The 15,514-nt window shown below is 43.4% G+C and overlaps 1 protein-coding gene across 1 annotated transcript; it reads right to left on the reverse strand.

Annotated features, from left to right (window-relative positions):
* Nucleotides 1–15,392, reverse strand: TMEM43 (transmembrane protein 43). Its single transcript, XM_045025659.1, has 12 exons — nucleotides 15,171–15,392; nucleotides 14,084–14,233; nucleotides 12,213–12,347; nucleotides 11,003–11,097; nucleotides 8,552–8,601; nucleotides 7,074–7,143; nucleotides 4,958–5,028; nucleotides 4,620–4,741; nucleotides 3,802–3,876; nucleotides 3,615–3,716; nucleotides 1,758–1,875; nucleotides 1–561 (listed from the first exon to the last, which is right to left on the reverse strand). The coding sequence occupies exons 1-12, from the start codon at nucleotides 15,180–15,182 to the stop codon at nucleotides 359–361; spliced, it is 1,203 nt and encodes a 400-aa protein (XP_044881594.1). The 5' UTR covers nucleotides 15,183–15,392; the 3' UTR covers nucleotides 1–358.
* Between the last annotated feature and the right edge of the window lie 122 nt (nucleotides 15,393–15,514).

A 15,514-nucleotide genomic window follows, 5' to 3' on the forward strand; every position in this document is an offset into this window, starting at 1 on the left:
ATAATTAAATCTGTCCATATTCCCCTGTAAACAGCACACACCGTTGTTCTTTTAATAAGTAAGGATTGGCAAAATAGTTAAGTAACAAATGCTGCTTCCTCCTCTAAATACACAGAATATCACCCACTCCAAACTGCGGGTTCTACAGTTACATTTTCCCATGGATGTATAATAAGCATAAAAAAATTGAATCTCGGTCTCCTACTGGATTCTCTGGTGCAGGGAGTCAAGATTCTGAACTGTAATGTGCCTTAAGCATGTCGTAATAGCTTGAAACATGATAAATGCACTGGGCTTCAAAGGATTAAAAAAAAAAACAGGGTCCAAGTGCAAAGGAAAAAAAGGAATTCTTCCATCTTCATTGATGCTTCTTTGGCGGAACCCGGGATTTTGCAATCACAATAGGAACGGCAGACAGCAACCCAATCAGTAGAGCCCATAGTGGGCGGTAGAAGAGCCATCCCACAGAAATAGTTAGCAGGGAGAGTGAGGTGGCTATACAAAAAGCAAAAGCTTTAAGTCCAATATTAACCAGATCTCGAACAACAGGAAACCAATCCACTGTGGTTAGGAAGAAAAATTAAACAGAAAATGAAACATTTGACAATGTGAACAGCTGTAAGATTTAATACTGCTAAAAAATTGTGGTTAGAGTCCCCATCCAGCTGCCAGTGAAATCAACGGAAAGACTTCCATCCACTTCAATGAACAATGGATAAGGTCTTTCCACAGTCCTTTCAATCAGAGGATCTCAGATCACTTTACAAACACTGACAAGGAAAGCCTCAACATCTCTGGGAGGCAGTTAAGGGTCGTTCCCTTCTCTTCAGATAGGGAAGGTCAGGCAAAGTAGTTAAATACCTGTTCCAAGATACAACAGTAATTGTATGGCAGAGCTGAGAATAGAATCCAAAGCCTCCTACTGGCCGAGCCTGTCCCATAGCTACAAGGCCATCCTTCTACTTACATTTAAAATACATAGGATAGATGTGTGTGAAAGTCACAGAAGGAAAGGCTAGGTATAACTGGTCACATTTCACTGAGAACTGGAAATTGCATAAACTTCCCTGAAAAGTCTCAAGTACCATGAATGTTTCTCTCAAAATATGGGACAGATGCTATTTCAGAAGAAGAGGCAGCTCTGGAATTCAATTTATGCAAGTTTAATGTAAAAACCGCTCTTTTGCCAAGTTTCTTCTTGTAACATTTGCCTTAAACTAAAATACAAATAATTCAAGGACCATCTTTTTGTTCTGTGTTTGTACAGCGCCTAGCACAGCGGTGGCCTGGGACTCTAGGCATTACTGCAGTACAAATAATCACAACAATTCAGATTTCAGACACAGCAGTTCTGTATTTGGAATCAATAGCAGGTCTGATAGAGATCCATGGGGAAAGTCTTTAAAGAACCTGCCCAGCTTGTGTTATCAGTCTCTGACTTTGGTAAGCACAGGGTAAGCATCTGCTGGGGACTAGACTGTGAGACGAGACCATGAATTGTGACCTAATCCACATTTTAAATTACATGGGTTCAAGTCTCAAAGTTCTGATCCAGATTTCATACACCCACAAAGCAGATGTTTGGATCTGGGATTTTGGTTCTGATCTTTATTCAATAGCAAAGTTCAGATTCTGATTCAAATTCTCCTCCCCACGAAAAATTCATTTTTGTGTGTTGGTCATTTTATCATTAGGATCCAGTGTTTTCAGTCAGGTCCCATCTCTAAACTGAGCTCTGTTTCTAGTAACGGACTTACCCAGTGTGTAAAGGATTCTGGTCATAAGGTTGATGCCTACAAACATCGCCAGCCAGCCAGCTGCACGGAGACCCCAGGTCTTCATGGTGTTACTTTCATGCTCTTTTTGAAACACCTCCTGAAAACCAAACACTGTTATACATTGCTCATTTCTGGGTTCCTTCAAGCCTCAAATCCTGCTGCTTCCTGAACCTTATGAATAAATACATCACAGCTGATCATGGTTGGAAATATTAATGCTTCCGAAGAGATACAGGGCCATTTGCAATACTATCTTGGTGGCTAAAATGTGGCTTTTTTCCCTCCCTCAACAGCAGCCCAACATGTAACAGCAGTGGCCAAAGGGCATCTTTGTGGAGTCCTAACTTGGTCCACAACATTTTCTGTCACACCTTGTGACTAAAGGTGAGGACACACCTGAAAAGTGCACAATTGTTGTTGCTGATGAACTCAAATAAGGAGCATCCATTTCCCTATCAAGAAAGAATCAGATAGCCATTTAATCAAAAACTAGTGTGTTTACACCTCTGTAAAGATTGCTGCCTTCTCTCTCTCCTTATTCAAACACATGCACTAAAATCAGCAACCTCCATTGGGACCAGGGAAAATTGTAAAAGCTGCATATTAATTAATGTTGTTGTTTTTATTCAGAAGAGATGTGTGTGTTTTGCTGACTAGAAACATGGGCATGTTTCAAAAACAAGACACTGCCTAGCAAACAGTTTTAGTAAAGGAGATTTTCAGAACCACATGTACTACATTCATGAATTAAGTTCACACAGGCTTTGAGATGCTCTGCAACTGCTTATAAAGATTTTATAGTAGTAAGACATCTCCTGGAAACTACTTGTATCCTGTTTGGACCAATTTCTACATTGGTGGTGTCTCAGTTTCTGCTGAAGTTAAAATGTAATAAGGTTCACATCTTACAATGAAAGTTGTTACTATGTCTTATCTCTTTCCAGATCAACCTGACACAAGAGCCAGTTTACCTGCTTTTGGGAACTCATATACTTGGCATCAAGGATCTTTGCAGCAGGGCACAAAACAATCACTAATGGAAGCCAACCTGCCAGGGGAGTAAGTGAATCACCAAACTGCTGGAACATGCAGGGTTTATTGGAACCCAGTTAGTTGCCTACCCAACTTTACTAACAATAATTGTATTTAACATCTAGGTCCCTTAAAAGGGAAGGATTTTGGAACGTGTGGGGGTGGAATTACAGGCTTTAATTAAAGAACTACTTTTTAAAATATCACCTTTAGAAAGTATGTGAGTGATCATGAAACAAACAGACGGCAAACAATGGGGTGGGGGCAAGGAATTTACAACAGAGTTGTCGTAGCTGAATTGGTCTCAGGACATGAGAGAGGCAAGATGGGGGAGGTAATATCTTAGGTCCATTAACAGACATTACTGTACCCACAGTCACACTCTCATTTACAGCAGAAGTAAGCAGTAGCAGAAGGAAGTTATTTTGTGTGGTAACTTTAGCCACAAATCACTACTTAATGAGCAAGAATGAAACAGCCAAACTGGCTGCTGCTAATAGGGTAAGAGTACACAGAGCAACGGTTAGGCATACACAAAGACCAGGGTGGGGAGGATGAGGGAAGTGGACACGGGCTCACAACTTTCTTGCCCTCCAGCAGTAAGATTAGAGGCAGGAAAGGGAATACTCAGACCAGATTTCTCCTGTCCATTAGCAGACTGGTAACTTACCACCCGATCTTTCCCCTGCAAATGGAACCTGAAGAGGGAGGAAACTCACTGTCCCATTCCCTGCTTCTTGCTACCTCCTCCAGTTTCAATGCTCATTGTCTCCAATAGTTTACTCATGCTGCGGGATAACTAACCTCAGCAGAGAGATCGCCAGGATAAAGAATCTGCAGAACGTCTCCAGTCTTGGTTTGGTATGAAACCAACTGGTCCCCTCGCTGACGAGCAATCACGGTCACCTTACAAGAGGCAGAAGAACCAATCAAAGAGCTTTACTTATTACAGCACTGGGGCCTTAAATTACTGGAGAACCTGAACATTTACCACATCTGCTGGGCCACGGTGGGACTTGTCTCCACTCAGACCCGCATAGAAGAATGAAACACGAAGATCTCCCACCTGAAAATAGGGAAATCATAAGTTAATAAAGATTTACTTCAACAAAGAAGATTCCCAGCGAAGCCACTCTGCACAGGAACGTCATGGGCGGATGCTGTGCCGTAAGGCTTTGCACCAGCACGTGACACAGCCAGGTAGGATTCTTGGGTTGTGATTATTCCAGGCTGGGTTGGCAGAAGGGGAAGGTTGCAGAGACAGCACAGCTCAAGTCCCAAAGGAGAGCAAGCTTTATGCCACTTCCCCCTATGTCTGATTTAGGAGTGGCAAGGATGGGCTCCCAAAGAGTGTTACAGCTAGCTCTCCTCAGCGGCAGGCAGGCAGTGCCAGCCAGCAATGACCTGGCTCACTCATTACTGCGCTCAGTTCACTTGCACTGAGCAGACCTAACTCAGACAGACCCCGATGAAATCCACCTATGTGAGAATAGCAGTAGCCCTGCTTGTTTCTTTCAATTTAAAAGCATCTTCTTAGCCTGTCAGTCTAACATGCAGGAAGAAGACACTCAAGAGAAAGAGGAGGGTGAGGGCAGGATCAGAAGCTCCTTTGATATACAGAAATTAATCACTCTTCCATTAGCTCTGCACTCAGAGCTAAGTTGGCAAGTTGCTCAGCACTATGACTTCCATTGATTTCAATGGGAGACAAGAGTGGCATGCAGCTTGCAGGATAAAACCCTATTTTTTCTATGATGAATAGATTTTAGTTGCTGCCTTGATGGTCTTTGCAAAGCCCCTTCATCTTACTTCTGGACGCCCGGGATTCTCGCTGTGATAAAAGTAATCTCCTCTTCGAGTAATGTCAGCATGCGGATCCTCCAATTTCGACAAGCTCATCTGCTTAAAACTGTCAATTTTCTCAATAAGACCTGAGCAGAATAAAGAGCCAAATGTAGGTCTCAGGTGGCGCACTGACTTCAGGATCCATTTTGTTAGCCCTAGACAGCCATTTCAAAGTCTGCCATCCCAAAGGGTAATGAACCAAAAGCCATCCACAGTGCAACTCCAGTGAGCTTAATGGTGTTACACCAGTGATGAACTTGACCCAGTGTGTATTTGTTATATAAATTAAAAACATCCCTTACCTTTTGAAAGAAAGAAACTGCCCACTTGGACATCAGGAGCAATTGCTGTGAAAGATTCCACAGCCATGGCACTTGGGGAAAGAAATAACCTCTGTATAAATTCGAGTATTATGAGCACACTTGACCAACAATATAGAATACCCAGAAGCACAAAATACTGTACGCATGCTGATAGATAGACAGACAAAGACCTGTGAGTGTGAGAGTGTCCCTGAGAGTTAAACAACTGCCATGATGTAAAGATAAATACATTAGAAGATTGTTAAGTGCTGAGATACTACAGAAATAGGACCATTAGTAGTTACTAACATCAGAAGGGGCAATTATGATCATTTGGTCTCATTCCTGCATAACACAGGTCAGAGAATTATACCAGGTGATTTTTCACATCTAGCCCATAACTTCTAGTTGAGCTAGAGCATCTCTTTTAGAAAGCCATTTAAGACTTCACATGATGAAGAAACCACCACATCCCTAAGTAACTTGGTCCAAGCGTTAATTATCATTATGGTTTTAAAAAAATGAATCTTATTTCTAAGTCTGAATTTGCCTAGCTTTAGCTTCCAGCCACTGTGTCTGGTAAATTAAAGAGCCCTCTATCAGAAATCTTCTCCCCAAGTTGGTACTTAAAAACCATGATCAAGTCATAGTAGTAGCTGAAGCCCCAGTAGTTCTGAAAGCACTTACACATGTGCTTAACTTTACTACCATAAATAGTTCCATTGATAACTCATGGTAGTAAAGCAAACAAACATGCATAAGTGTTTGAAGGACCAAAGCCCAAGAGACATATAGAGAGAGCACCCTATAAAAGAAAGAATAAATTCAAAGACCATATCTTTTCCCTACAAACTGTTTCTTAGAATTTGAGTCTCCCTTACACTTGTAATAGCTAATGGGGGATAAGGCACTTTGACACATTTAAAACCGACTTGAAAGACATAGGTTCCCATCAGAAAGGCATGAACTGTAAATTTTAGTGTTCAAGTCAGTGGGTTTGAGTCAGGCACGTAACTCATTTACAATGGCATTCACAGCTTTTATGGCTTGCACCATTTGACTCTGCGCTGCTACATATTTTATTGTTATTTCTGTGGCAGCCCTACAAGCACAATGTGATTTGCTTTCAAATAATAATCTTAAGGGTAGATCTGATTGGAAATGTCAATTAAAAAATAAAGGAAAAATTACACATAACAGTCCCTCCACCCTGCCATGTTTTCTGACCAGCTCTAAGTTATTTGCATTGCTCACGGTGTCAATTTGTTAAAAATACATTGAATATATTGGAAACAAAATTCCACTTGCATAAAAATGCTTCAGTTTATGGGACATTTGTGAAAGTCCAACACTCCAAAGCAAAGATGCAGAGATTTTGCAAAATCCCAAATGCCCATTTTCCCACCTATCCTTATAAACATTCTTTGCCACGTCACACCACTGGAAAATGCTCAGATACCACCCTCAACATGGTAGTATAAGAACCTGTATGGAATATTATTTGTATTACCATAGTTCTTAGGAGCTTGTGAATCAGAACTCCACTGTGCTAGGCACTGTACAAACACAGGACAAAAAGAAGGTCCCTGCCCCAAGGATCTTACAAGAATAACTCAAAAGATAATAATTCAATAAGTCAAAATTTGGCAGCAAGGAGTAATTAAAAATAAATTATGCCTTGAGTGACTGACACAAACAAATCTGTGATCTTGCAAATGCGCTGTCAAAAGATGTGTGCACTATTGCATCTGGCATGACAATCACACGGGATGTCATTCTATTTTTGTATTTTTAATAGCTCAATGCTTCACTGGTGGATTATGAAAGTCAGAAAGGAATCCTTTCTAGTTTTCATACTTGGAGGCAGCACACTCCAGAGGCACAAAAATACAGTTGGAAGTCAGGAAGACCCCCTGCCTATTAATTATTAGCTATAATATAAATAACTTAATCTTGGCTCCACTGTTGATTCACTGTGGTACCCCACCGTGTCTGTACCTGTTTCCCCACCTATAAAATAGCAATAATTCTCACCTACCTCATAGAGTGCTGTAATGATTAGTCAGTTGGCATGTGTATCAAATTCAAATTATTATATTACAGAAGTCAGAATTACCTGGGGTTTTTATGGCCAATCTCTCGATCAAAGTTTCTGCTGTTCACAACTTCTGATTTCCATTCAGTGTCTAAGGAAAATGGGATAGAAGTTGGGAAGAGAAGAGTTAAAAAACACTAAAATCAAGAATGTTCTGCATAAATGCCACAGAAGGAGACGACAAGTTTTAGGCAAGGTGCCTTATACTTGCAGTAACATTCTTTACACCAAGATGTACATTTAAAAAGGTACCCTGTATACACCTGCATCTCATGACATATTTCTAAAGGAATGGAAGGATTTAGGGAAAGTCTACTCGGTGTGAAATCCTGGCTCCACTAAAGTCAATGGGAGTTTTGACACTGACTTTAGTGGATCCAGGATTCCACCCCGGTTCCCATCACTGGATGATTTCTGGCTGAGAAAGGGATAACTGTTCTGCTGGAACAAGCTGGTTCAGTGTGATGATACAGCAGACAGAGAGGGGAAGAAACCCCAGTAGGACACAAAGTTGTGCTACTGTCTTCACCACAAAGAAACATAAAGCAGCTTCTTGAGATTCTCAGTACTGGCTCTGGCAGCTTCCTTCTTACTCCTGCAGCATTATAATCTCTTCCCTCTTCTTTGTGCAGCTCATCTGCTAAATAAGCAAAGCTCCATGTTTCCATGCAGGGACAAAGACAAAGCAAGAGATCCGCATTAAAGGGTGAAGCGGGGGTGCTTGCATGGAATGCTCTCATGTGTGACCTACTGACAACTATTGGATGGAACGCACCAGTCCAGTCTATATTAGTTACCTTCTAATGTAGGGCAGCTCCTTTAGCTGACAGCCACCAGTTCTGGTCCTGATATAACTCCGTATCAGGGAGCTCTATATTCAAACAGGCTGATAGTATTTTTATAATCATGTACATGGATTGTTACATACCCACATTACATGCCCATGTGCTTGAATCAGGCACAAATGAGGCTCAGAGATTAATCTCCTGAGATGTTATGACTCAGAGTCAGAGTATTTGTTTTCTGCCATTGGGTAGCTCAGAATAAGAGGAAAATAATCCTCTCTACTGCTTCTGCCAGATGTGCATTATAGTTTTTGCCAAATGCTTGTCAAAAGGCGGAGGCACTCAAGATACTGGGCGTTTCCACTGGCTGACACCAGTGCCTAAGCAGTCTCTCAATACGTTACATATACAGTATGAAGTACACATGCCATTCCTCCCAGTCACCCGCTCTGACTATCCAAGCCTGAAGACATTTTGGGATTTCTAGGTTATTCATGAACAGCGTCCCAGTTTGGTCCTCATCTCAATTACCTCATGGAACAAAGTGTCTGCCATTTGCTAAGGGAGCATGGAATGAATCTTTCCCTGTTCCTCCAAACCCCTTTCCTCTCTTCCTAGTAGGGCACTAGAGGACTTGTTTTTAAATCAGCATGCAAACCACATTTTGGTTCAAAGGGGGAGAAGCACTTTTGTACTGTGCATTGATAAACTTACTATACGAATATCTTGTTTCTTTCTTAACTTCGCCATTCTCCTCATATTCTCTGCAGAAGAAAACACACACAGCATGAAGGTCAGGACAGGGCCCACCGCACAAGTGAAACTTAAGGAAGCCCATGGGAAACCAAGCACAAGCCAAACTTCTCTTTAGAATGAAGTGAACATTTCCCTAAATAATGGATTCTGAACAGCAAGGTCAGGGGGGATCCTGCAGACAGCTATCATGAAGTGGCACACACCCTGCCCTTCTCATATAGCTAACTAGAAGGGAGGTGTCCACTAGATTAGTGGTGGGGAGCCCGATATGGAGAGGACTGAGAACCACTGCCCTAAACCAAGGACTCTTACTGCCATTATAGGTAGTTACTCTTATGGCCGGGTGTAGATACAGACACCTACTCTAGAATAGAGACAGTACTCAGCTGGCACAGGAATAAATAGAGTAGACAGTGAGGCACTGCTTTGGTGAGTAGAGCAGAGATTCCTACATCCCTGAACCCTACAGTATATACCCCACACAGCTCTATACCACACCCAACCAGTGCCTCCCATGTCTACATTGCTGCCTCCCTGCTGCCAGAGCCTTTCCCTCCTGCAGTGAAAGGCTCCAGCAGCAGGGAAATTCACAGAATTCACATTTTAAATTGTGGGTTTTATTTGTTCTAAGAAAGTTCATCATCATTAAGGGGAGGAAAGGAAGAATCCATGTTTAACATGGAGAGGTTTCCAGATCTAGCAGAAGCCATTTAAAATGTGTTTACTTTCTGGCAAAGGAGGTAAAAAATGAGCTTGTGCCTCCATTCTCGAGTTTGAGAGTTCAACAGTGGCAACGGTTCAGCAGGGCGATACCAGAAAGTGTTCTATACTCTGCAGCTAGACTTTGTACTTAAAAAACTTAAGACATCAGGAGCAAATGCTTTGAGATTATGGGCTGCAAAATGATCAATGCAGGGAGAAGTCCTAGGCAATATTGAGCCATAGAGACTCATGGAAGTCAGCATGTCGGTATGAGCCTTAGTGCCACTTTTCTAAAAAGTATAGAAATCAATTATTTTTTTTAAAAGTGTATTCAACTGTTTTTGTAAATTATTATAAATTATGCATGGATGGATTCTACTGACATCAACAAATTAATATTCCAGGAGCCTAAGGAATATCAGAAAATAGAAGGTAAAAGCCACAGTTGTATCTTAGATTTCAAGAGGTCTGATATAGTACTATATGAGGTTAGGGGATGGGGAAAACATTTCACATACTGCTGGAGGTTGTTGGGATTCTCCTGCAATTGGATCCACTCGCACAGAGCTCATTACAGGATTGGGGCCTGTAGTGAGTCGGTGTGGCTCCCCTCCTGCCCAGCAGAGGGAGCTCCCTCCCAGACACCCAAGTGGGCGGAGCTACCGCCACCTGTCCCCGCCCCCCGGAAGTCAAAGGGTGGGACAGCAAGTAGAAAAGCCGGCAGCCAGAGCTCAGTCAGAGGCCAGCCACCGCCGAGAGCTGACATGCCGGCGGGAGCTCCTGACTGGGAACCCTCCCGGGCCCGAGGCAGCTGCCCTGACTGGCCGGAGCTCCCTCGCGCCCGGTACGACGAGGAACCCCCGGAGCTTCCCCGTGACCGGTACCCAGAGAGGCCGCTGGAACTCCCCCGCGCCCGGTACGAAGAGGAGCCGCCGGAGCTTCCCTGTCCCTGCTGCTACCCGGAGGAGCCGCCTGACCGCGCCGGGTCGGACTTCCCGGAGGAGCTGCTGGACCTGCCACCAAGCCCTGGTCCTGAGGAACCTATGCAGTTAGACTGGCCTGCATCCGGTGCGACCAACGAGGTAGGCCCCGAGGGGGATATGGACAGTAGCCCGGGGGTAGCCGACCCCTGTCCGGCTACAGAAGCCGAGGTCCCGATGTCAGTGTGTTGCGGTCAGGACCCCACTGACCAGCGGCAGTGATAGCCGCTGCTAGGGCCCCGGGCTGGGACACAGTGGAGTGGGCGGGCCTGTGTCCCCCCTGCCACCCCACTCACGGGTGGCAGTTTTCCCCCTCACCCAGGTGCAAGGACCTGGGCCTATACGCCTGAGCCTATTGAACTGTTTTGTTGCTCAGCCCCTGCTTCCTAGGGCCTGAGCTTCTTAAACTATTGTACTGCTCAGCCCCCGCTTCAGAGGGCCTAAGCTTGTTATACCGTTTTCTGCTACACTGCCCACGGTGACAGCGGACGCGTAAGGAGTCGGTGTGGCTCCCCTCCTGCCCCAGGAGGGTCGAGCCCCGGCGCAACCGACTACAGGGCCATAATCACTAAACCAAAATTAAATGAAATTGTGAAAACTCAAGGGCTCTAGGGCCATCACTTTACCAAAAAAAAAAAAAAAAAACAAAGTTAATTAGCCAGTGCCTTTTCCTTACATTGTGATTGGATTCTGGTAAGAAGTCAAAATAATGAGCCTAATGACTTACTTGGAGTCTTCATATTCTACCCATTGATACATTTCCACCTGACGTTTCAGTTTGACAGCTTGGATGGAGAGCCCATAGCTGGGATCGAACAAAGGCTATAGGATATAAATAAAATACAAGCCAGTCTAAAAAGCTGTATCTCAGACAACTCCAAACTGCATCTTTTCATTATTGATTCCAGCAGAGCAGATACTTGTGAATTGATCTTGGGGAGAGCTCACTTTATTGTGATGAAAAAGTAAAGCGGATGTCATGTAAAATTTTTCCTTCAAAAACACTCTGAAATAAAAATTAAAAGAAAAAGGCCCTGGTGACATGCAGGAAGACAGATGATGGAATAAAAATATAACAACGCATCAGGAACAGTTATTTCTCTCAATTTCTATGCTGTACCTTCTTTCATCTGAGGATCTTGAAGAATTTTACACACATTAATTAAGCTTCCCAAAACCACATGATACGAAAGTATCTTCATTTTGTGGATGAGACACCACATTTATCACTATCAAAAGAATGTGAAATTCCAGGAAGCCACAGAGATATCTCAGTGATGGATAGGATGTAAAAACCTTAAAAAACACGGAGGACTACACCCTATCTGCTTATACCACTGGTGAATTTGACCTGAAGAATCCAAGATAGCAAGTCATTGGCACAGCAAGGAAATTGAGGCAGGATTCCTGGTTCTCACTTCTAAACATTAAACCAGTGTTTCCCAAACTTGGGACGCCGCTTGTTTAGGGAAAGCCCCTGGTGGGCCGGGCCGGTTTGTTTACCCCCGCGTCCGCGGGTCCAGCCTGGCAGCGGTTCGCTGCTCCTAAACAAGTGGCATCCCAAGTTTGGGAAACACTGCATTAAATCATGCATGAACCCATTTGAAGAGAACCTTTTGTTCTTTTCTGCTGGCCGCTATTCCATCACATTCTCTCTTGCAAAAAGAGCTGACCACAAACAACATCACTACCTCTGGAATAACCCAGAAGATGCACAGCCTCTGCAGCCTAAAGATCCTCAGGACTGTGTGTCTTCAGGAATGCACAGCTGGCTCCCAAACACACAGCACAGGAATAGGGAGGAACATTTTCAGATGGGAGGTTTACAGCCCATAGCAGTGTTTCCTATCAAGCAAGGATGAGTTTAGTCTGGCAGTAAAGAGTTTTCCTTCCTTTTAGTTCATGCATTATTTTCAAACCAACTATTGTTTATTTACCTTTGATGTTCTAAGGGCACCTGACAAGTGCACTAGTTTTCCCTCATTCTGCTGAGACACGCTGTGAATATTGTCAAGAGGGACCACGAGAGAAAGCCCCTCATCAAGGGAAGTGGCTGTCTTCAAAGCTCGTCCCTGTAGTCAATTAAAAGAGAAAAAAAGAACATGTGGAGGTACAGTCACAGAGTGCCACTTTGTTAGTTTAGTAGGAGTTGGGGCCATAGCTTCCATGAAGCGCTAATAGGTTCAGCCTCCATACATGTAACCAAGGAACACATCTGCACTTCCAAGCTGTCACAATCTTATGTCTGATACTTACTTGAGAGTAGTACTTATTTGTGAAACTAACCCCACCGATGTTAATGGCACTACCCCATGAGTAAGAATTTGTGGGATAATCAGACTAGCAATAACAGGTGGCACCCTAAAAAAAACAAAACCCCAATATCCACACATGTAGTTCTACCTAAGAAAACAGAACTGCTCTTGATTTACACTAGCATGAGAGCTCAATCCAGCAATCCTTATGCATGTAACACTCACAATGACTTTGATAGACGTTGCAGGCACATACAAGTTGCAGGCTAAAACCCTGAAATTACTCCTGCTCACCTTTTACTTTACCTGTTTTTGAATAACTGCAATGGTGGTACCATTGTAAGTCTGTTCCACTGTCCAATTGTTCTGATTTGCTATCTAGAAATTTTTTCTTCACTTATTTTCAGATTATTGTTCCTTGTCCTACAATCTCCTAAACCTGTGAACAGTTCCCTTCCTTCATTTATATAGCGATGGTTAGAAACTATAGATGAAAATCTGAAATAAAATTTCACAAAATTCTGCTCCCACCGCAAAATTTCCAACCAGCTCTAAGTATAAATACCTTCAGGATAACAGATTATGGCCTCAATCCCACAAACTCTTATGCATGCACTTAACTTTACTATCATGAGTAGTTCTGTTGATTTCAATGGGACTTCTCATGGTAGTAAAGTTGAGAACATGCGTGTTTGTAGAATCAGGGCCCAAGATCATCCTAGGAACGAATTAAAATAGACAGTTTGACATAATGCATTAAATAACCTGAAGGATTAATTTATCTGCCCAGTTTGGCTAGATGTATTCAGTTCCTTTCATGTAAGTGGAATCAAACTAACTGAAAATTTAGCCTTGCAATATATCAAGAGAATGAGGAAGCAATGAGAGAGTGAAAACCAGGCTGGATAAAAACGATCACCCCGCTTGCTGATGGTAAGCCATTTTCTGAGACTGGTGAAACAAGCCAGCTAGACAACCTCCAATTCCCATATTCAATAGTGATTCATTCTGTGCTCCTGCAGCACATCAGCTCCCTCCTCACTACAACTGCCTCTCAGCTGTGCAGCACAGAGCAGAAATTATGTACACAAATGAGGTGCACTAGCACATAGCACACACATGCAAGTCCATGCAAACTCTTCTAATCACACTTGTCATGTGCTGTTGATCCACCTTTCTCCGCACTTCCCAGTCAATCGACTCCACTGCCAATAGACTATGAATGAGTAAGATAAGATCCATCTCTATGCTCCACACAGTTCTAGATAAAATCTCCATATATGGCTCTACTATCCCATCTCATATCCCCCTGTAACACACCCATCTTCTAGAGGATGTTACTGGACCAGGGTGCAATTCAAGCTCTCCAGATACATGCCACCTCTCTCAAGTGTAAATTACTAATGAATCCTGGAGACAATCTGAACAGTTCAGCAACATAGTGTTACAAATATTTTAGCAAGAGAGCTTTGTCTTGAAGAGCACTGGACTTTGGGCATAGAGGTGAACATGGACTTAAAAAGAAATTCAAAGGTCAATAGTGTTTCACTTACCTCATTGGTAAAAAGAAGGTAGAAAGAGAGAGAAAATGCCGCAAGTCCAATTAGCATCCCTCCAGCAGTGTCACTGAGTCTCTCCAGAAACCCTGGCTTGGGCTCACTTGTGATTTTAACATTTTCTTTCTTGCTGCTTGTGTCAGAGAACTGGTAAAGAAAAACAAACACTAAATAACTTCTTAGCTAAGGCAGAAATTGCTTTGCCACTCACGGGGTCCCTTGTTTAAAAGGCACATCTCCTGATTTAGAGCAAACCTGATCTCTGTCCCAGTTAAACATTTCTCACCTCACTTTTAGTACTTTTAGTTATTTATACCAGAAAAACTGTAAATAAACTGAGGTTTATTGAATGAGGTAATTTACACAATAATAGTCCAGTGTATTTTTAAAGCTTCCTGAGATGTTTTGTTAGGTTTCTCATTTTGTATCAGTAGCACATATTTGGGCGTTGGCAGGTTAAATATATTCCTGGCATCCCTACCATATAAAAGTGGAGCTGTGACTAATACACAATATTTTACATTACTATGGAATAACTGACAGTATTTTTCAAAAGTAAAGACCTCTCTCCCTCTTATGCAGCATCTTGGGCAATAAATGGAGACAGCTGATTTGAGCTAAACAAGTATTCTATTGTCTTCAGATTAAAAGCAGGATAATATTGGAGTGAAGGCACTCGGTATTTATATTGGTGGTGAGGAATAGCTAGAAACAGTTTTATAATTGCTTTAGGTAGCTAAATAAGATGTGCAGGTTTGGGGATTTTTTTTTTTAGAAAATGCTCCGGAAAGGAGTGACCATCCCATCACTTTTTGTTCCAATCTGAGCATTGGCTAGAACACAATTTTTATATCCTACATGCAAACTGCCTCTTACAACCACACACACACACTTCCCGCAGGACCATGAAGCTGCTCAGTTAAAATACAACACGGTAGAGGGGAGGGGCGGGGAGACTACGAGGTGCCACCGCGTCCCGGAGGGAGAAGCAGCCAGCGGGCAGGGGCGAGTCAGCAGCGCGGGTGGTGAGGTGAGTTATTCCCGGACAGACAAAGGCTCCCCCCACCCGGACTCCCACACTTACGTGCCCGGACATCTTCAGCCTCAGCCGGGCGCGGCTTCAGCCCGGGCTAACGCAGCAGAGACGGACACCCGCGCTGAGCTCGCCCCGCCAGGCTCCCAAGCCCGCGTCCGCTGCCCCGCTCCCCGACGCACTGACTCCCAGCCCAGCCCGAGAGTTGCCACCCCAGGGACACACTGTTGCATATAGAACCTTAGCCCGACAGCTAAGCCCCAGAGCAAGGCATGCTGGGAAATGTGGCTCCAAACTGAGTTGGCGTCGGGCATGCTGGGAAATGTAGTTTCAAGTTGTGTCGCCGCAGGGCATGCTGGGAAATGTAGTCCATGCGTTGGTTCGGGCGATCGAAG

This window comes from Mauremys mutica, chromosome 7 (genome assembly GCF_020497125.1).
Source record: "Mauremys mutica isolate MM-2020 ecotype Southern chromosome 7, ASM2049712v1, whole genome shotgun sequence".
Lineage (NCBI taxonomy): Eukaryota > Metazoa > Chordata > Testudines > Geoemydidae > Mauremys > Mauremys mutica.

Excerpts from the sequence above, each read along its gene's own strand:
- TMEM43 (XM_045025659.1), bottom strand. Across the intron at positions 7,144-8,551 it reads AGAAACAAGATATTCGTATA|ACACTGAATGGAAATCAGAA; the intron begins GTAAGTTTATCA and ends CATTTTCCTTAG. Across the intron at positions 5,029-7,073 it reads ATTGGCCATAAAAACCCCAG|TGCCATGGCTGTGGAATCTT; the intron begins GTAATTCTGACT and ends TCTTTCCCCAAG.